Here is a 20181-nt window from a genome sequence, read left to right as displayed (position 1 = left end):
ATGTTCCAGCAAGGCGGCGGCTCCCAAGGCCAAGGCATGGGCATGGGTAACGGTATGGGTGGAGCCATGGGAGGTGGCATGGGCGGAGGTATGAACCCGGCCGCGCTCATGAATGGGATGGGCGGTTTGGGCGGAGGCATGGGTGGCGGTATGGGCGGCATGAACGGCCGGATGGCGCAGTACCAGCAGATGCAAGCGCAAGCGCGAGCCCAGCAGATGAACATGATGGGCGGTGGCGGTGGCGGCGGGATGAACATGGGTATGAACCCCCTGCTCCTCCAGCAGCAGCAGCAGCAGCAGCAGATGAACATGGGTGGCATGGGAGGCGGGATGAACGGGATGGGTGGGATGAACCCCGGCGCACTCGGTGGAGGCCTGGGTGGCATGGGAGGCATGGGAGGCATGGGCGGGATGAATGTGATGAACATGACAGGTACGGGTGGCATGAACATGAGCATGAGCATGGGTGCGTTTCTGCGTCTTCGACTTTCATTGCTGACCGCCAATCCTCTGTACCCTTGCGCGCAGGTGGCGCGTCTTCAATGGGCTCCCCGACAAGCTCCTCCGCATCCCTCCCGAACGTATCCAACCACAGCATGTCGCAGCAGTCGCCGTCGACACCGAGCTCGGTGGGCGGTATGGGCATGGGTCATAACTTCGGCAACCTCAACCCGGCCCAGATGAAGGCGCTTCAAGCCCAACGGATGATGCAGCAGCAACAACAACAGCAGCAGCAGCAGCAAGGGATGGGCGGTGGAATGCAGGGGATGAACAACATGCAGGGGATGGGGATGAACATGGGCGGCATGGGCGGCATGAACCCGGTGCAACTCCAACAGATGCAAATGCTTCAGCAACAGCAGCAGCAACAGCAACAGCAGCAGCAGCAGCAGCAGCAGCAGCAGCAGCAGCAGCAGCAGCAACAACAACAACAGCAACAGCAACAGCAACAGCAACACCAGCACCAACAACAGCAGCAGCAAGCTCAACAGGGCATGCAGCGCCCGCCCTCGTCCGCCTCGTATGGCGGCCACCACCGGATGTCGAGCCAGCTCCAATCGTCACCCACACCGGGGTCTACTGGTGGCCCACACGCGCCTCAGCCTCAAGTCGGCGCGATGGGGCCTCCTACGTCCATTCCTCCTCGTCCCCCTACCGCTTCCTCGCACCACGGGATGCACCCACAGATGCAACAACCGTTGCAGCAGCAGCATGGCTTCCCTCACGGCGGCCCATTCCCTAGCCAGAGTCCGCGTCCTGGTGCGTCTGGCTCCCGTCCCGGCACTGCACAGGGCCAAGTGCAAGGACAAGGAGGCGGACCCGACGGACCAGCGCAGCCGATGCCAGTCATGCATGGGTCTATGCCCCCCAACGCGTCCGGACCATTCCAACGCCCTGGCACCAGCCAGTCGATGGGCGGAGGCGATCAGCAGTCGAAGCTCCCCAGCCGACCTCCGACCGCCACTGGTCACGGACCCCCTCAGACCCCTCGTCAACAGGCCCAGCAAATTCCCCAGCAGCAGCAACAAGCACGTCCTTCGCCGACGCAGCAGGGTTACCCGCCCATCGCCCCCGCCCCAGTCCAGCCCGGAACTCCGCAAGCCCCCAGCTCGCCCTTCGCCGCGCCCAAGCGGAGGACGTCCGCGACTCCCGTCCCGAAGCCCCCCACTCCTGTCGGCGGCATGCCCGCGCCCCCACAGATGCATCGCACCGTGAGCCAGCCGACGCCCAACTCGCTGGCGGGCGGCATGATGGCCCCTCCCGCGGTCCCTGGAGGTGCGAACGTGGGAATGCGCCCCGGACAGTCCCTAAGCCAGCTCAATGTCGGCACCAGCAATTTCGCGATGGGCACACAGAGCCCTGCCGTCCCTCGGAGCCCGGCAATGAGCGACCTCGCGAGGCCCCAGACGCCACCGCGCCAGGCGTCGCTGCCGCCTTCCGCAACCGCCGCCTCTCCTGTCGTCTCGGGAACCGTACCCGGCATGATTGCAGGCACTCCAGTCAAGGCCTCTAGCATTCCCCCATCGTCGACGACCGCCGTCAAGACGAGCTCGTCCCCCGCTCCACCGGCCTCGACGACCACCGCGCCGACGCCACAAGTGCAGACGAAGATCGTGCCTCAGCTGAACCCGCTGCCCGCGAACGTCACTCTGGAGCCGAAGGTGACGCGGGTGTCGGTCGTGCCGCTCGCAGACTCGGACGCGGTGATCCCGCCGCTCGAGGCGGACGAGATCACGCGGGTCCAGGCGTGGATGGCGATCGACAAGGAGTACGAGGGGCGGCACAAGGCCATGCAGGCGCGCATGACGGAGGAGATGCGGCGCACCGTGGGTGTCCCGCGCGCGTGGTGGGAGAAGGACTTCACGATGCAGGGTGGACTCGCGCCCGACGAGATGAGGAGGAGGCGGGACAAGTGGGTGCTTACGGGCCTGAAGAGCCACAAGGAGAAGGAGATTAAAGACCGGAAGAAGATGGGGAAGCGGGAGGGGCTTAGGCTGTGAGTCCTTTCGTCTCGCGTCAGTCTCGAGAGCGAAGGTGCTTACGTGTCGTCCCGACAGGCCGAGGAGGATACCAGACGAAGACGCGCAGCGGCCCGAGCAGCTCGTTCCCATTAGGCTCGAGTTCGACGTCGAACACCATAAGATGCGAGATACGTTCGTGTGGAACCTGAACGGTGAGCTGCCCTTGGCCCGATTTCCTCGCGAACGCACCCTGATCGGTCGTTGCAGACCCCATCGTGACCCCAGAGGTCTTTGCGCAGTCCGTGGTTGACGACTACGGGCTCAACTCGGGGTACCACGCGACGATCACCAAGTCTATCCAGGAGCAGCTGAGCGACTACAAGGCGCACTCGACCACGTTTGGCGAGGACGGCTCGATGCTCGACCTCGACGGCGAGCAGGAAGTGCTCAACGGCCAGATCGCAGGGGACGACGCCGCTTGGTGGCAAGCGTGGCGCAAGCGTGTGCGCTCCAAAGCGATATATCGGCTGCCCGACCCGCCCGCAGAGCCGGCGCGGACACGGAAGAGGCGCAAGGTCGTGAAGGAGGAGGTCGCTGAGCGCCCGGACGCGCTTGCCGCTCCTGGCGGGGAGGTGCCGATGGCGGTGGACGACTTCGAGGAGGACGAGAACTTGATGAACGAGGAGATGCGCATCCTCGTCAAAGTCGATATCATCGTCGGCTCGTACAAGCTCGAAGACCAGTTCGAGTGGGACCTCGAGAATGCGGACCCGACCCCAGAACAGTTCGCGGAGATCTACTGCACGGATCTTGGTTTGAGCGGCGAGTTCAAGTGAGCAGGCTCTGTCGTGAACGCAGGCCGGTCATCTGACTTTTTGTCTCAACAGGACGGCTATTGCACACTCAATACGCGAACAAGTGCAAATATACCAGAAGTCGCTATTCCTTGTCGGTCACCCCTCGGACGGTACTGCGGTCCAAGACGACGACCTCCGGATGTCCCTTCTCCCCTCGCTCACCTCCGGGGCGCGCTCGATGGAACAAGTCAGCGCGTTCACGCCCCAGCTCAACTACCTCTCCGAGTCGGAGCTCGAGAAGAACGAGAAGGACCGCGAGAAGGAGCTCGCGCGCCGGAAGCGCAAGACTACTCGCGGTCGCCGCGGCGTCGCCCTCCCCGACCGCGAGCCGCCGAAGACTTACCGCACACCCGCGATCGGTTTCCCCGAGATCTCGCCCGCTGCGCTCGCGCTGGCCGCCGCCGTCGCCGCACCCACCTCCCGCCGTGCCGCCGCCGCCGCCGCGCAGCTCACCATCGCGAATATGGTCGCGTCAGAGAACGGGACGGCAATGCCGCTGCCGCAGACGCTTCCTACAGCGCCAGTGGCGCCAGTGGCCCCGAGCGCGTCCAAGGAGAAGAAACCGCGCGGGTTGTTCAAGGCACCCTCGTACCCGCAGTCGGCGCTGCGTCCACGCGCTGGCGTCAAGGCGCCGATCGCGTCGACCGCGGCGGACGTGTCGACTCTGCCGCCCCCGCTGGAGAACGACCTTCCGGCGCCGAGCAGCAGCGGTTTCGACAGGCAGGGGTCGAAGGTGGTGCTCACGGCGAAGCGCGCAAAGGAGCTAGAGCGCGAGGCGAAGGAGAAGGAATACGCGGACGGACAGCATGCGAACATGATCGATGGCGTGTGGCACTGTTCGAACTGTGGTTGCCCGGAGAGCATCGCAGTCGGGCGGCGCAAGGGTCCTCTGGGAGACAAGTCGCAGTGTGGTACTTGTGGTGAGTATATGCGGGTTGAATGTGGTGGATGAGGATATGGAGCTGACGACTCACTTGCAGGCAAGTACTGGCACAGGCATCGTCGCCCGCGTCCAGTCACGTACAACTCCAGCCTCGAGCACCACCAGGGCATCATTCGAGCCGAGGAACAGTCGAAGTCAGCGGCGAAACGGAAGCGCCCTCAGGCGAGCGTGGTGGAGAAGGAGACCGTCACGGCAGACGACGACGCAGAGATGGACACGCCCGGGCCGTCGAAGCCCAAGTCACTCGCGGAGACTCCATCCGCAGGGGCAGACCATGGCGACATGCATCTGGACCGCGCAGTGTCCCCGGTTTCCACCGCGTCAAGCACGTCCGAGTCCCCGCTTGCGCATCGCGTCAAGATGAATGGCGGCGGCGGGCCGCACTCCAAGTCGGCCCCGCCGCCTCTGCCCGAGAACGCGATGGAGTTGGATCCGCCACCTCCCCCACAATCGCCGCCGCGCTCGGCCCCGCCCATCGTGCAGAACACCCCGGTAGGCCTCAATACCACTCGTCCCCCACATGAACAGCAGACTGACGACACTCCCCTCCCTGCCCGCGCCCCTGCAGATGGCGACGCCTCAATGGCTGACGGACTCGATCACGGGGATGAAGGCCAGGTACCCTGACGACGTCTTTGAGGCTGTCATCCGCAAGAACACGAACAGCGGGGTCTACGAGTTCCGGGTCAAGTGTTCGGACTGCCCTGGCAAAGTGCGTTATGCTTGTCGTTGTTCCGGCTCTACGCTGACATGTGCGCGAACCCACTCCAGCACTACACCCCCGGACCCGGAGAATCACTCCAGAACTTCGAGGTCCATCTCAAAAACCGCCAGCACCGGTCCAAGGTCAACGCGCGCCTGCACCCGCTCACGGACGCGCAAGCTTAGAGTTATTGAACCCCCTCGTCTCGAACGTCGTCAGATTGCTATCAGGACTGTGAATGCCATGTTGTGCTTGTGACTCGCTATTTACTACGCCCCATTTCCTGTTTGTATTGTACGCCTCTTACTATGTCTCTCCTCTCTCAGATATCAACTACGTAGCCGCCTGGCAATTCATCGGAATGTTTTATCGTTGCACGTTTGAACGAGGCAGATGGCGGGAGTCCTGACAGAACTTGGGAGGGTCACCCGTTGGATCATTAGACGCCGTCGGTCTGCAGGGTCTCGGGCTCGCGTGCGTCTCACAACCGTCGGCTGCGCGCTTTCTTGTCCCGTTCACCGCTCAACAGAAGCAAACAACCTCACAGCTTCCGCTCTCGTACAGACCGCTGCAACGATGGATCAGTACTACGGCTTGAACGACTCCCACATCCGACACGGACGACTTTGACGGGACTCTCTTTGTCGTCCGCAACCCTCAACGCTCCGAACTTCCTTGCCGTACGGCTCTCCACCAACTATATAAGACGGTGGTCATCCCTCCTGGTCACTCTCCATCCCATAATCATACCCCTCCATCAACCCAGGCAAAGCACCCGTGACAGGCGCAAACGGCTACATTGTGATGTGGATCGTGAAAACCATGCTCGAAGCTGGTTTTTCTGTCCGCGGCACCGTCCGTTCGGCGAGCAAGGCCGACCACTTCCGCAATCTCTTCAAGTCCCTTGGAGGAAAGTTCGAGGTCGTCGTCGTTCCAGATATTACCAACGTGAGTTTCCTGTCTCTGCCCTCCTGCGTTCTCCCCGCGCGTAGTCAAGAGCCAGATGCTCAGCCTCATATGCTTCACTCGCAGGTCGAATCTTTTGAGTAGCTCGAGGATGTTGCGATTGCCCGCACTGCCTCCACCTCCAAGTGAACGCCGTCGAGCCCGACGAACTCATCATGCCCGCCGTCCAAGGCACACTCTCCGTCCTCGGCCCGTCGTGTCTCGACCGCCGCGGTCCTCTGTCCGTAATCAGGGACTCCGCTCGAAGAGTGGAACCAGGACTCCATCGACGAGGCCAGCCACACGAAGGACCGTTCGAGCAAGACGCTTGCCTGGGAGTGGTACGAAGGGTGCAAGTGCAAGCTCGGTTGGGAACTCGTCGCGCTGAACCCGCCGTTCATCTTTCCTGCATGGGGTGCCTTCGCCCGAGCGGCTCAACACGTCCGCGCACAGCTGGTACTCGAACATCGCCAAGGAAAAGCTGAGCCCGGACGGATGCATCAATATTCAATGGAGGGTAGGTTCGCGCTGTCTTTGTGACATCGCGACGGTGCTTTCTGGTGGCAGGAGTCTGGTGAGTTATTATTTGTACGGCAGGTGTCCTTGCCTTTTTTCATTCGCGCTATTCCAGCTACTCCCACGCATGCAAAGTGCCCGAGTGTAGTCCCTTCGCATACGACCACCGAAAGGCTAAGCCCGGGGAGGTTGACAACAACAGCAAGAGTAACTTGGGCTAAAATTACAATCGGGAAGACGACGCAGGACACACTCCAGGATGTCGAGACTCTGGGTGACTGTAGGGCTCAAGCGTCGGTTGCTGTGTCATCGTCGCTTGTACGTTTTTCTTTGAGACAGGAATGTGAACACGTTTGAGTTACTTTGTGTTTGGGCAGCCGTTCCAGGAGCAAAGAGCCCTGCTTATGAACAATCGGGATCTTTCCGACGATGACAGCTGGTAAAGTCTCGATGGACAAAGACAAGCCGTGAAAGCAAGAAGCTAGATATAAGATGCAACATGGCGTCTCCCAACGCAGTCCTTCTTATTTGGTGAGCCGCTGGCTGAAGTCTCGTATGAGTCTGAGCTAATACCTGCATGTGCAGCCACTACGGAACCATGAGCTCGTTCCTACCCATCCTCTCGAACAGCCTCCTCTTCGGCCTAATACTCTCACATCTGACCCCCTCCACCCTGTGTCAATTGCTCCGAGTCGATCGTGGGGTGCATACGGCCGTCAAGTCCTGGTACTACGCCGCGTTCAGCATCAATTGCCGTCTCGCGCGCTTCTTCCACGACCCAACGGCTTTTCGCTCGCTGCAAGCCCGCACTGCGGCAGTCATTTCCGGCTCCTTCGCCCTGCAGTTCTTCGCGCGTACATACTACCCCGAAGCCGACTTGGACCTCTTCGTTCATCCCAACCGTGACATCCTAACGATCGGTAGCTTCCTCCAAGAAGAGCTGTATGTCTACGAACCATTGTCGTGGCAGCTCCCGGACTTCAAGGCGGAGGTGGAACGACTGTGCCGGCGTGTAGACTGCGAACTGGCGAGCATCGACGACGACAACGAGTTCGAGCAACTCTACTCAATGCTCAGCCTCCGCGCGGTGTACACGTTCCGCCGGGCGGCGAAGCGAGGGTGCGAGGATAGCGACGAGCGCAAGGTGCAGATCGTCGTCTCCCGCAGCTCCCCTCTAGCTTCGGTCCTAGACTTTCATTCTAGTGAGTGTCTTCGGTTCACGCCCATGTCACTGAGTTCGTGACTCCCGTCTCAGCATGCGTCATGAACATAATCACGTACAACGCCGCGTACTCGCTCTACCCGTACGCGACATTCGAACAACACGAAGCTGTCGTCATCAACAACGGGAGCCTCCAAGCCAAGGCAGCTTTGGTCAAGTACTCTGCCCGCGGCTGGCGCATCATCGCGAACCCGTCGCCCCTCATTCCCCTCCTCGACCGCCGCGCGTTCCACCCGAACGTCCCCCGCTGGGTCTGTGACGGGAAGACGTGGATGATCCCGCTGGATCTCGACGACATCGCCCTGCCGGAAGCCCCCAGCGCATCTTCCGCGCGGCTCACGGGGGACCCGGTGGCGGAGTGTGGGTGGATGCTGGAGGGGCGGGACACGGCGCTGGCGGTGTCGCTGCAAGTGCTGGCGTCGACAGTGCTGCTCTGGCGATACACGGTCGGATGCGGCGACTTGGGGCACTGGAGTGTTCTCATCGCGTTCTTGAAAGCTCAAGGGAAGCTGGAGCATATGAAGATTCCCAGCGGGAAGGTGAAGCAGGATGCCAGTGATGTTTGGACATGGTGCGTTTCGCCGTTTATGCTGCTGTGGACCCATTCGCAGACGGCCTCTCATATTTTTTCAGGTGGGACTCGGTGTTACCTCTGTTTCGCAAAAGGTTCATGGAGGAACACGGTTTGCTCACGTAGACCGCGATGTTTGTAATCAACGCTTCGTCCGTCGCACCGCGTGTAGTACTTGCTACTAGTAGCTCAGGGCATACCGATGTAGGACTATAAGCTTCCGCTGAATGTCGAAATTTACATACATGCATACGGTGTGATCTCGGGCGTGTGCATGCCCATCTCGTAGAAGAAACGGCTTCAGTCCAGATGCTTGGACGGAGGGGCTCATTTCCATCGAGCGCCCGCCAACAACTCGACAGCTTCGACCCGCTCGAGGCTGGCCGCCCGCTACACCCCACTTGTCATTCCCGGTGTTCTCTTCCAACAAGCACATCTTCTGCATCCTCGCATGCTCTCTTCTTCCCCAACGTGCCATGGCATGGTGACCTTCTGTGCAGTAGTCGCCCAGGTATGTTGAAATGTCCCAGCAGGACGTCCTGCTTCTGGTGTCCCACGAGGTCCTGTGCGCGTATCTGTCATCTGTGTGCTAAGATGGCCCACAGGTACATATATCAGATGGACGTCGACATTCTGGTTCGCTTGGTTCCCTTCGAGCTTGACCCGCATTCTCCAGGACTCTGAATATGGTTCGTAGCGCTTTCATCGTTCCAGGAACATCCACAATCCTCATCCTGGTTCTCTTAGGCGTCGGGCTCTGGATCAAGTTTGCATGGCGAAGATGAAGAAGCTTCTCCCTCCACCGACGACCTTGCACTATCGGCGAGCCAGGCCGCAGCAGCCTCACCTGCGATCGACACAACCCGTCGACCAAGTCCGGAGTCCCCACACGTCCTGGTTGGAGGTCCACCGGCCGCGGCGTTCCGGGCCACTTGGGTGCCCCGAGTGGCCGACGTCCCTTTCCCACCACGCAGAGATTCCACTCTGCCCCGTTGGAGATAGCGGATGATGACGACGAGGGTCTACTTGGGTTGGATGGACTGCGCGAGAGAACCGGTGCGTGTCAGTTTCGTAATTGTTCGCATCCACCTTTTCACCCTGGCCTGTACACTCGTCCCAACCTACTATACCCGACCACGGAAATGAAGACTACACCCCCTTTGTCGAGAACTCCCCACTCTCAGCCGGTGTCAGCTCACCAGCCGATGTTGCTCAGGCTACGCTTCAGCCAAGTCCTCGACAAGTTCTACTTCCTAACGCCCCCGTCGAGGGTATGCCGACTGAGTCTTCAGGCTGGGACACTTGGATCCCTTCACGAGCCTACACCCCGTCCCCTATTCCCACTCTTCCCCCGTCGTCCGAGATGGCTTGGAGAAACTGGTATCCTGGAGAGGCCGACCTACCGTCCCCTCCAGTTCGGCTTGCAACACCTGATATGTTCAGGTCTCGCGGCCAACCGGCAGTGGCGTCCTGGACCACTTGGCAACCCAATCCAGATTACCAGCCCTCCCCTCCGATTCCACCTTCTTCTCCCAGATATTTTGGCCCTGGCAGTCAGCCAGCCGCGACGCCCTGGGCGACTGGGCAATCCCACCCGGCCTCCCGTCATCCGCTGCAGCCTGTGGACCATTTCTTAGTCCCACCTGCGCCCTCTGCTGGATTATTCGGCCCTCGCAGCCCCCGCAGCCCTCGCAAGAGCGTTTACAGTGGCAGGGCGCATCAGCCGAAGAAAAAGCCATCAGTGGAACCTCTGGATCCTAAGCCCGTTCCACATCAATCTTTCATTCCCAAGGTACGCAGGATTCCATCGCTGCACGAGATTGTAGTGGCTCAATCTCTGCTGTAGCAAGGCACTCCACCGGTGCGACTATTTTATTGTGGCCTGATGAATTCTCATGAATATCTATGCAGCCAGATGCCGAGCCTGAAAGATATGATATCACGTCGGCACCCCTACCTGAGGTGGATATCTGGCCATTGTACCTAGAGCACTCCATTTCCCAAGACAAGGAGATGGTGCAAGGCTGGACCTCTGATCTAGATTCAATCCTCATCTTTGTAGGTCTTCTCCGACACTTGCTTCAGTGCATCCTTTGATACCGTTGCGCTAGGCTGCTCTATTCTCTGCAGTACTCACGACCTTGGCAGTCGAATCATTCTCTAGTCTGCAACCAGATCCTCAAGTAGAGATGCTACGTGCAGTACTCCAACAGATCCAACAGGGCAAGGACGATTTGCAGAATATCCCATCTCCTATCCCACCATTCACGCTTACCCGATCTGCTGTCCGCGTTAACATATATTGGCTCTCAAGCCTCATCATTAGCTTGTCGACCACCTTGTTGGCCATCTTGGCGAAACAGTGGATCAACTATCTGCGGGCTGATCTTTCTCCTGTACCATCTACGCAAGCTCGGCACAGGCAATATCGAATGGATGGCCTCCACAAGTGGCGGCTCCCAGCTATCATCGCTTTTCTGCCAGTTTTGCTCCACATCTCCCTTCTACTCTTCTTCGCTGGCCTTGCCGACTTTGTATGGGCGGTGAACGAGGACGTCGGTGCAGTGATTGTGGCCTTGGTTGTTGCAACATTCCTGGTCTATGCGACAACCAATGCACTCTCCTACCTCTATCCAGACTGTCCTTTCAAAACGTCTGTAACGATTTACATTGGATTAGGTCGTGAGAAGGCCAACCTGCTCCGTAAATGGATCTCCCATCTTCTCCGCACTGTAAGGAATCAAACGGATCGTGCCTTCAAGCACTTGTCACCATCTCGGTCCGCTTCCACCTTCGACCCTCCCAGACTGAATATAGGAGCCCTTCGTTCCCATGTACCGCGGCCTACTCCCCTGACCGAAGTTTTGGGCTCGTTCAAGCTCAGCACACTTTCGGCGTCTCATCTCCGGTACCACGACACGAAGTATATCACAGAAAACGCCCACATCGTCGACACCCAAGTCCATATCTGGATGATCCAACATGTTCACCGCCTAAAGGATTCGAAGACCCTTGGATATGCACTCATACAGTTCCCCCATTTGATTCGTCATCGACATCTCCTCATGCAGAAAGGTGCTATACCCTTCCTCGAGGGTCTCCTCAAGTCATGGTACACTGCTCCATGGTCGTTTCTCAATGACGACAATCGTCAAGGCGTGTTTTCCACAATTCGTGCTCTGGCATTGCTAGTATCCGAGTTCGAAGTGGACGGTGACGACAGCATGGCCTCCCGCGTCCGTGAAGGGGTAGCCTTGGATCATACACCATTCCTCCCCTTCAAGCGTGGCAAGGATTTTGGGCCCGTGACGTTCTCGTTGGATACGCACAAGATTCTGATATCTCTACTAGCCGCCGGCCCTGGCGAGGTCCCTCTTTCACTGGTCGGGTTTTGTCTTCGTCTTTCCACTCAGTTCAGCGAGATGGACCGTATCGGCCGGGGAGTCTACGGCCGTGTCGAAGAGTTCCTCTCTGATGTCGTCACCAACCCGCTCGCAGCAATGAAGACATTCGCCCAAGTCCTCGATACGGTCAACACTGTCCTCTTCCTCGCTTTCTTTGAAACCGCACATCCACTGGTGCATGTATCATCGCCCCTCCTCCGACCACGGAACACAAGATATTGGTTCACAATGCTTCTCAACGTCATGAAGCACGTGCCCATGGATAGTGAGGCCCTGCGACAGTTATGTTGGGGACTCTGTGCCTTATCCTGGGCAAGGTCACCGCAAGCTAACGGTGTTGTCATTCGGCCCATGATTCCACGACTTGACATGCGGCACAATGTTGCTCGTTCACTAGCAGAGCTCTTGTCGTGCGACCAGGATCCAGGGGTGCTCAAAGACGCCTTATCCGCGATTGAACACATTTTATGGCATCTGGAACCCTCGGCCGCGCCTTTACACCGGACACTTTGCAACGCTCTTCATTGGTCGTATCCACACTTCGTCGCCGAGGCATACAAGAGGTTCGTCAAACGACGCTTGCCGATGTCGATGATCGCGGACCTTATCGGCCCCATGACACGGATCTCCGCCTTCCTCTCCTTTTTCGACCGTGGTTCCAAAATGGCAAGCGGTCCTCGCAACTCCAGGATTCAGCTCACAAGTACCGTCCTCAGCATCATGCTCCACTTCATAGTGGAGACCTCCGGCGATGACCAACTCACAGACGACCAATCAGTTAACGCCGCTCGTCGTCGGTGGATGTGCCGAGCAGCGTGTCACATGTTCATCTTGTACTCTACAGGCCCCACGGAGCCACATTCGGCATATTTGGGGACAACCTTCCTGGAATTCCGGGATACTTATCCCGCCGAAACCACGCATGAACTAGCCTCCGACATCGCCAACGCAATTGCGGCCATCTCGAAGAGTCAAGACTGGTTGCCGGCGACTAATCCGTTCACCGTCGAGACGTTCTGCCGCATTGTCAAGACCATCTTTGGCCCAGGGCTCGTGTCCAGTGAGGACATCCGTCGTGTTGGAGGTTACAACAAGGACGTTGTTAATGCTATTTGCGAGGCGATCGGATCATCTAACATGATGGGCGGACTGCTCTCCTGCTCATCTCCTATCGTTCATGTCGAGCTCCTCGCGCCTGCAGTCCACTTCATATATGCCACCATCTTTGCTCGACCGGATGCCTCGACGTTGATCTCACCGCAGAACCTTGGGGAACGACATCAATGCGCTCGGTCCATGGCACGCACGTTGCGCGGACCCTTCCGTCCATTCCTGCTCCGCTTGACAGAAGACCTCACATTATATCATTACGCCAACGTACAGGAGATGCTAGTGGAGGCCATAGGCATTGCGGGATATCTCACGTTCTTCGATCGCCCCGACGAACTTCCACAGGCCAACATGATGCACACAATGGTCTCCTACCTCACCGCACTCTCCCGACCGAGATCCACAACTGGAGCATCTCCGAACGAACACGCCGCGGCGACAATGCGCCGCCACGCTCGAACCGTGCTCGCTCGTATGGCCACGCTATACATCATGCGCGCGGAGGACCTCCAGGGGAACGACTACCCTTCGCGCGTGTTCCGTGCAGACCTCGTGCCACCCTCAGACGGTTTCATCGCGCGCGGACTCCGAAACCTCCTCCTCATCTACGCAAGCCTGAGGATGGACGTCTCAAGCGAATCGGTCTTCCACTGTCAGTGGTGCATGCTAGATCTGGACGCGGCATCAGGAAAACCTTAACGAGCTAATTAGCTCTAGGCTAACTAGCACTAGCACTATCGACTTAGCTATTCACACTAGCACACTATGAACGGCTAGTCATACTATTTGACCACTATGTTTGAGCTCTCGCAACTATGTAGCTAGTCGTTCTGCTGCCACAGCTAGTGGATCTAAATCAAATCTATTTGTACCGGATCTGAACTAATGTCTAGCTACTCGTCGTGCGCCGGGGCGCCTCGGCGCCCAGCCAGGTCATGGTGCGCACCTCACGGCGAGTCCCACGGCAAACGTGCAGAGTGTGCCGGGCGTGTAGATGCGCTCGACGCCGTCACCCGCGCCGTCGGGTGCGATCGCGTGCTGGGGTTTCGCGCGGGCGTCCGCACGGTCCCGCTGTGCGGCGTGCTCGTGCTCGTGCTCGCGCTTGCGCTCGGGTTCGCAGAGACGGGGGCTGTCGTGATCACGGTGCTCGCGACGGTGCGCGCGCAGCCCTTGGAGCGCGCGGGGGTGCTCACGGTCGTAGTAGGCCTCGCGGTAGTAGCGCTCGAGGCGGCAGCGCGCGGCCTTGTCGCGGAGCGCGAGCGTGGCGGCGGGCGACGCGGATCCACCGGAGGAGGGCGCGGAGGTCGCTGAGCACCGGGAGGGCGACGAGGAGGCAGAGCGCGCCACCGAACTGGAGGGCGGAGAGGCTGGAGGCGCGAGCGGGGAGCGGGAGGCTGGGTGACGGCGCGAGGAGGGCGCAGCGAGAATGACGCGGACGAGATGGGCTAGGCGGGCGACGCTGATGCGGATGCGGGGGCGAGACAGGGTGAGGTGGAGAGGTGGGCAATGCGGGAACGAGGTGGGCGGCGCGATGAGATGGGCGAGATGGGCGATGCAGGTAAGCCGGGGCGACACGGGTGATGTGGGCGACGCGGGCGATATGGGCGATATGGGCGACGCGGGCGAGGTCATCGAGGTGGGGCGACGTGTGACACAGGCCAGGTGGGTGAGGTGGGGGCGAGATGGGCGACGCGGACGCGCGTGACGTGACCCGTGCGATGTGCGTGAAATGGGCGAAACAGGCGAGGTGAACCATGTGATCGTGAGACGGGCAGGGGAGGAGAGGATGTGCAGGAAAAAACGAGAGCTCACCGTAATAAACAACGACTTCATGGCCAGCGCCCTCGAAGACGTCCTTGAGGAGAGGAGGGAGGTGGGGAGCCAGTGGGTGAGTGCGACGGCGAATGCGTGCTTGTACGCATGGAGCGCGGGAGGCTGGCGTGGTCGGCATAGAAGAGGAGCAATTGGAAAGCAAGAAGGCGATGAGGACAATGGGGACGAGTGCCACACAACGGGAGACTCACCAAAACCTAGGGGCCCGCAACAGCTCATCGAGGAAGCGGCAGGTGAGGAGAGCGTTGGCTTGTTCATCGAGGATGTTGCGCCAGGAGGAAAAGACGGGGAGGATGTGGAGGACGGGAAGGACGAGGAGGACGGGGTACTAGTGGACGAAGGGAAAGACGCGCTGGCAGGTCCAGACACGTGGGAAACGATGCACGTCGCGTGGACTCCAGCGCTTGGCACTGCCAGCACTCTCGTTGTCGTCGTCCTCATCGTCCTCGTCGTCCTCTGGCCTCCCCTTGCCCGTCTCGTCATCGCCCGTCTCGCCCTCGCCCGTTCTGCTCTCTCCCTCCCCGCCACCTTACCCATGTCAATCCGCGTCATCCGCGTCGCCGACTTGAAGCTTTACCCGTCTCGCCTGCGCCCCACGCCTCGCCCGCCTTGTCCGTCTCGTCCACTTGTCCCGTCTCAACCCCCTGGGTCCTCGTCCATCTCACCTGTGTCGTCCACCTCGCTCGCGTCACCCCGGATCTCGCTCATCTTGCACGCGCTCGTCTCACCTGCCTCACCCATCTCGCCCACCTCTCGCCCACCTCTCTCTCACCCGTCCTGCCCTCGCCCGTCTTGCTCTCGCCCGTCCGCACCCGCGTTATCCACGTCGCCACGTCGCCCACTTCACCTGCCTCGCTCTCGTGTCGTACGTCACCCATCTCGCTCACCTCGCCCACGTCTACTGCCCCGCTCATTGCCCTCCTGCAGCCGAGGATGGTCGCCGCTTCGCCCATCTCCCGCGCGTCTCACGAACGTGGGCGTGACCCTGACCGTAACAGTAAGTGCCCCATGCATCCACTCTGCCATGCAATTCCTGACCCCTCCTCACACGCACGCGCACCACTGACGTTGGAATCCCCCATATTACCACCTCGCCCACGCCGTCGCCGCCTCTCGCCTGCGTCACCTACCCCGCTCGGCTGACCATCTGTGAGTACTACAACTCCGTCTCCGCTATCGCGCGCCCCACGCTGACGCTGACGCTGCCTCACGCTCCCACAGGCAAGTGCGATATCCACGCGCAGATGCGCTAGATGCGCTGCACGTACACGAAGGACAACGTCAGCCCTGAGGACGGTGCCCGATCACGACATGGAGGAAGACGCCGTCTGAACACGTGCGCAAGCTCCAGTGCCTCCATCACCCCCACGCTCGTCCAGGTAAGCAGCCCCCTCGCACACGTCAATCTCATCTCACCGTGCAGTCGCTCACACGCTTGTTTAAGCTCACGGCCAAACCGACGCCCGTTCGCCCACATCGCCTATGTCACCCACGTCCAAACCCGCATCTCCCGCCTCACCGTATCGCGCCCGGTTTGGGCATCTCCCGCACATCGCCCCGTTCGCTGCCGCATCACCTGCCTCTCATCCACATCGCCCACATCGTCCACCTCGCCCGCTTGCCCGGTTCGCTCTCGACTCGCCCACGTCACCTGTGCCGCCTGCCCCGCCCTTGTATCGCCCATGTCGTCCGCACTGGGCACATGTGGAGAGGCTGTATTCCTCCATAAGTAGTGCCCGTGTCGTTGCTTGTAGTCTACTTTGTACGTTGTAGCATGATAAATATAAATTTGTTTGACTCTCCTATACGCTTGTGTGACCAAACCTACAGTTGCTCTATCTGTCTATCTAACTTGCAGCTAGGCACTCTATTCAGCCGTCTACTTCAGAGCTAGGTGCTCTAATCACCCATCTACCCAGTAGATAATGGGGCTAGTGATCTAATTAGTTCAGGGGTAAAATAATTAGCACTAATGAACTATCCACATCTAGTCAGCTAATTAGCGCTATTTTAGATGACCTAGAGCTAATTAGCTGGTTAAGGTTTTCCTGATGGGAGGAGCTTTTGAGCGAGCGATACGGCCAGATGCTTTTGGTGGATCGGAGCACCCAGCACTCGCCTGCGGTCCTCGCGGAGGGCGCGCTCGAGATGATCTCGGACTTGTGGGACGCAACGGACCGGGAATCGACTGGTATACGCGATGGGCTGCTCCGTCATGACATTGGTAGACTTGTTCGGTTGTTAAGCGAAGATGCCGAGCTCGATATTTCCGCCATTGCTAGTGCTTTGTTACCGAGGATAGACATAGTTAGTAGCAGTGTAGACGCTGGCTTGGATCAGTCGGACTCAGAGGAGACTTAACTTGTAGATGTAATTGGAGCACATTTTTGTAAGCTACTACCATCATCTTCCCAAGTCTACTTCCAACTCTGCCTTCGCAGTCCCGCTTCCCTCAGTTGTCTCGCTGTGCAGGTGGCCGAACGATGGGTGTGCGAAGTTCAAACCTCACTATGTTTGGCGCTTGAAAGGGGTGCTCCGCAAATATCGGATCTGACGACGGTGCTTATATCAGCAGACAGCACCAGCCACCTGAGGGTGTTCGCCGCGCCAAGTGTTCACGCCCATGTCCTTTGCCAACTACGGACTGCGGACTCGTCTGGACTTTGGACTCGTGCGCCGTCATCGCCTCCCGCAGTCTCGTCTCCCTACTTGCGTGTGTCCGTGGGGCTTCGTACCGCGCCCTGGGTTTCTGTGCAGCGGCAGAGGGCTTCGTATCGCGCCCTCGGCCGTCTCGCTCGTCTCGTCTCATCTTGTCTCCCAACTTGCGCATGTCCTTGGGGCTTCGTATCGCGCCCCGAGGTCTTGTACAGCTGCAGAGGGCTTCGTATCGTGCCCTCGGCGGCCTCGCCTCGCCCCGTCTCCTTGATTGTGCGCCCCCTTTTTTTTGGGCCAATTTCTCGTGTAGTAGCTTCCGTGGGCTTCGCTTCGCGCCCCGACACTTATCTCCACGCTGTATGCGCTGCACCTCTCAGTCCATATCCTGTGTGGGGCGCCGCCGCCGCGAATGGCGCGGCCTGCGCGATTGCGCGGCCTGCTATGGGCCCCTGCCCTCTTCATTCTGGGGTGTGCAGACGCTGACGGGCCTGTCAGGGTCTCTCCTCCTACTTCGCTCCTCTCTTGAGGAGGTGACAAAGGCGAACGCGTGCCTCGCGCTGGCGACGACGCTCAGGGACCTTCCACCGCTCATCGTGCGCTCCCTATACTATGCCCACATTGACCATCACCTCATTGCAGGCGCTGCGCTCGACCCGGTTGCGCGGCCCAGTGACCTCGCGGAGCTCAATGCAGTCCTCCACACGTTCCTGTGCAGGACCCTCGGACTGTCCAACGTATCCCCGCTGGTGCCCCTGTTCGTGTCGACCGGAATCTTAATCGCGGCGCGTTTCCTCCGGTCAGTGGCGCTGGGCCCCGCAGTACTGCCCAAGTTGGCGTTGGACACCGCACGCGAGCTCGCGATTGCTGGCTCCCCCACCTGGTGGTCTGATTTCCTGTGGTCGTTGCATAGGCTGCCCACGGCGGTGAGTCCCGAGACGACTGAGCCTACTCCAGACAGAGCCTTGCATGCTCACGTGGCAATGACGAGCAGCGCGCGACTCCCCCTCTGCGGAACGGTGCGACGCGGTCGATGACGCAATCCAAGGCGCCCTCTGAACCCACCTGTACGTGCAACAAGGCGCCTCACTCTGTGGAGGCTTGTGCTCCTGCCGTCGTACAGGGACAACCCCCCACTCTCTGCCCTGTGCACCACCAAGCTGTACCTCTGTCTTCCCCGATCGCAGCGCATGACGATTCTGCGTCTGCTAACGGCATGCCACCCGTACATGGTAGAAAAGGGACGGCATAAGACGAAAAAGCGCCCGGACATCATCCCTTACCATAGTCGGGTCTGTAGGTTCTGTGCCGAGGGGTGGGTGGAAACAGAGCGCCATCTCTTACTGAGATGTGCGAATGAGGATCTGGTGGAGAGAAGGGAGGCTGTTTTGGAGGAGCTGCAGAGTGCGTACCCGGGTATCCATCACCTGTGGACAACATCGACGTCCTGGGAGGGCGACATGCGCTTCTTGGCGGCCTGGATCAAAGATCCTGACGCGGTAGCACTGCTGGCCGACTTGACTAGCACTGGGTGCCGTCCCTGTAGCCCAGGGATGCCACTCATATTTTTGACACTGTAGCCCGGGAATACCGCTCGGGTGGACTCATATGAGTGGGCGCTCTGTAGCCTGAATTCCCACTCATATGAGTGCACAGCCACCTGTATAAGCCGCCTTTCATTGCCTGTCTATAGTATTGTTACTATGTTACTACTATCACTGCTTTATTATCATGTAGTCTGGACTGCCACCTATATGAGCTTGTTGCTTGGGCTACCGCTCATATGAGCCTGTCACTTGGGCTGCCACTCATATGAGGCTGTTGCTTGGGCTACCACTCGTATGAGTCTGTCACTTGGGATGCTGCTCATATGAGTACGTTACCTAGGCTGCCACCCATATGAGTGCAGCGCTTATTCTATGTATTGCCACTGTAGCTACTAATTTATATATGCATTTAGCCTGCATTGTTAGTCATCTTGTCTGAGGTATACACCAGCCTGCACCTGCACACCTTTACGCATATATACTGAGCACCCATCCTCATGTATACACGCAGTATACAAACACGCTCTGTTATGGCCTGCTTCACCTGTCTGGTTACAAGCTTCAGCATGCACCTACTACAGACTCCGATCACCCGCCACTGTCACCTTTATATACTGTTCCCATACACACAAGTCTGAGCACTCATGTTTGATGGCTGTATACCCCCCAAGCACCTAACTTCCATGGGCAGATGCACTCTGAGCACCCAACTGCCTGGTGCCATGGGCATAGGCACTCCGAGCGCCCGCGTTTGATAGCTGTATACCCCGAGCGCCCGCGTTTGGTGGGCATAGGCACTCCGAGCGCGCGTGTTTGATGGGCATAGGCACTCCGAGCACGCGTGTTTGATGGGCATAGGCACTCCGAGCGCCCGCGTTTGATGGCTGTATGCTCTCCGAGCGCCCGCGTTTGATGGCTGTATACTCTCCGAGCGCCCGTTCTTGGTCGCGCATAGCACTCCGAGCCCGCACCCTCATTACCTTGCCCCCCTCCAAGTTCTCCGCCGTTCGACGTCATCTTGGGCTTGTTTTGTGCGCGTTTCTACCCTCTTTCCAACGAGCCGCCCCGTTTCACGACGCGACCCGTCGTCGTCCCGCTGCGCGTCGTCTTGTGCGACAGAAGATCGCCCCCCACATCACCTACTTGATGCTCCCGTCTCTTGACGGTTCAGAGCTCGGTTAGGTTCGTTCTCTTCCCCTCTTCAAGGCCGTTCCGATGCACCTTTGCGCGCGCTGGTACGCCTAGCCAATTGCCCATGACAGCTGCCGCATTGCCGCCTTTTCGCCCAATCTGCATCTTCCTCAACCCCCGCGATCTTGAGCACCACGGCCACATATCCCGTTCGTTCCGCACGCATTTTGGTATGCGTGCTCCCCTAATTACCACGCATATAACGCGCCCTCGACGCCGCGAAAA

The 20181-nt window shown here is 59.3% G+C and overlaps 7 protein-coding genes across 7 annotated transcripts; 6 read left to right on the top strand and 1 right to left on the bottom strand.

Annotated features, from left to right (window-relative positions):
• On the top strand, positions 1–4889 carry BXZ73DRAFT_52794 (uncharacterized protein; the record flags this gene model as incomplete). The annotated part of the gene is made up of 7 exons (XM_048020873.1): positions 1–238; positions 1306–1346; positions 1908–2497; positions 2559–2674; positions 2730–3294; positions 3350–4239; positions 4300–4889. The coding sequence occupies 7 exons, from the start codon at positions 1–3 to the stop codon at positions 4887–4889; spliced, it is 3030 nt and encodes a 1009-aa protein (XP_047874028.1).
• Positions 4890–5787: 898 nt separating this feature from the next.
• BXZ73DRAFT_105132 (uncharacterized protein) lies at positions 5788–6647 on the top strand (the record flags this gene model as incomplete). Its single annotated transcript, XM_048016148.1, has 5 exons — positions 5788–5913; positions 6190–6305; positions 6364–6427; positions 6478–6484; positions 6562–6647. The coding sequence occupies 5 exons, from the start codon at positions 5788–5790 to the stop codon at positions 6645–6647; spliced, it is 399 nt and encodes a 132-aa protein (XP_047874027.1).
• A 377-nt stretch (positions 6648–7024) lies between these two features.
• Positions 7025–8345, top strand: BXZ73DRAFT_92162 (uncharacterized protein; the record flags this gene model as incomplete). The annotated part of the gene is made up of 3 exons (XM_048026264.1): positions 7025–7628; positions 7682–8219; positions 8282–8345. 3 exons carry the CDS (start codon positions 7025–7027, stop codon positions 8343–8345), a joined length of 1206 nt encoding a protein of 401 aa, XP_047874026.1.
• A 1779-nt stretch (positions 8346–10124) lies between these two features.
• Positions 10125–10585, top strand: BXZ73DRAFT_52777 (uncharacterized protein; the record flags this gene model as incomplete). Its single annotated transcript, XM_048020870.1, has 2 exons — positions 10125–10277; positions 10331–10585. Coding segments are annotated over 2 exons (408 nt in total), but the record flags the coding sequence as incomplete, so codon positions are not given.
• A 606-nt stretch (positions 10586–11191) lies between these two features.
• BXZ73DRAFT_52820 (uncharacterized protein) lies at positions 11192–12358 on the top strand (the record flags this gene model as incomplete). Its single annotated transcript, XM_048020879.1, has 1 exon — positions 11192–12358. A coding segment is annotated over one exon (1167 nt), but the record flags the coding sequence as incomplete, so codon positions are not given.
• Positions 12359–13666: 1308 nt separating this feature from the next.
• Positions 13667–14365, bottom strand: BXZ73DRAFT_105129 (uncharacterized protein; the record flags this gene model as incomplete). Its single annotated transcript, XM_048016147.1, has 1 exon — positions 13667–14365. The coding sequence occupies one exon, from the start codon at positions 14363–14365 to the stop codon at positions 13667–13669; it is 699 nt and encodes a 232-aa protein (XP_047874023.1).
• A 3398-nt stretch (positions 14366–17763) lies between these two features.
• BXZ73DRAFT_22463 (uncharacterized protein) lies at positions 17764–18570 on the top strand (the record flags this gene model as incomplete). The annotated part of the gene is made up of 3 exons (XM_048017650.1): positions 17764–18237; positions 18267–18289; positions 18342–18570. Coding segments are annotated over 3 exons (726 nt in total), but the record flags the coding sequence as incomplete, so codon positions are not given.
• Positions 18571–20181: the final 1611 nt, after the last annotated feature.

Source organism: Epithele typhae (genome assembly GCF_022376455.1).
Source record: "Epithele typhae strain CBS 203.58 chromosome Unknown BXZ73scaffold_61, whole genome shotgun sequence".
Taxonomy (NCBI): domain Eukaryota; kingdom Fungi; phylum Basidiomycota; class Agaricomycetes; order Polyporales; family Epitheliaceae; genus Epithele; species Epithele typhae.
The sequence above is the reverse complement of the archived record's forward strand: the minus strand, read 5'-3'. Positions and strand labels throughout refer to the sequence as shown.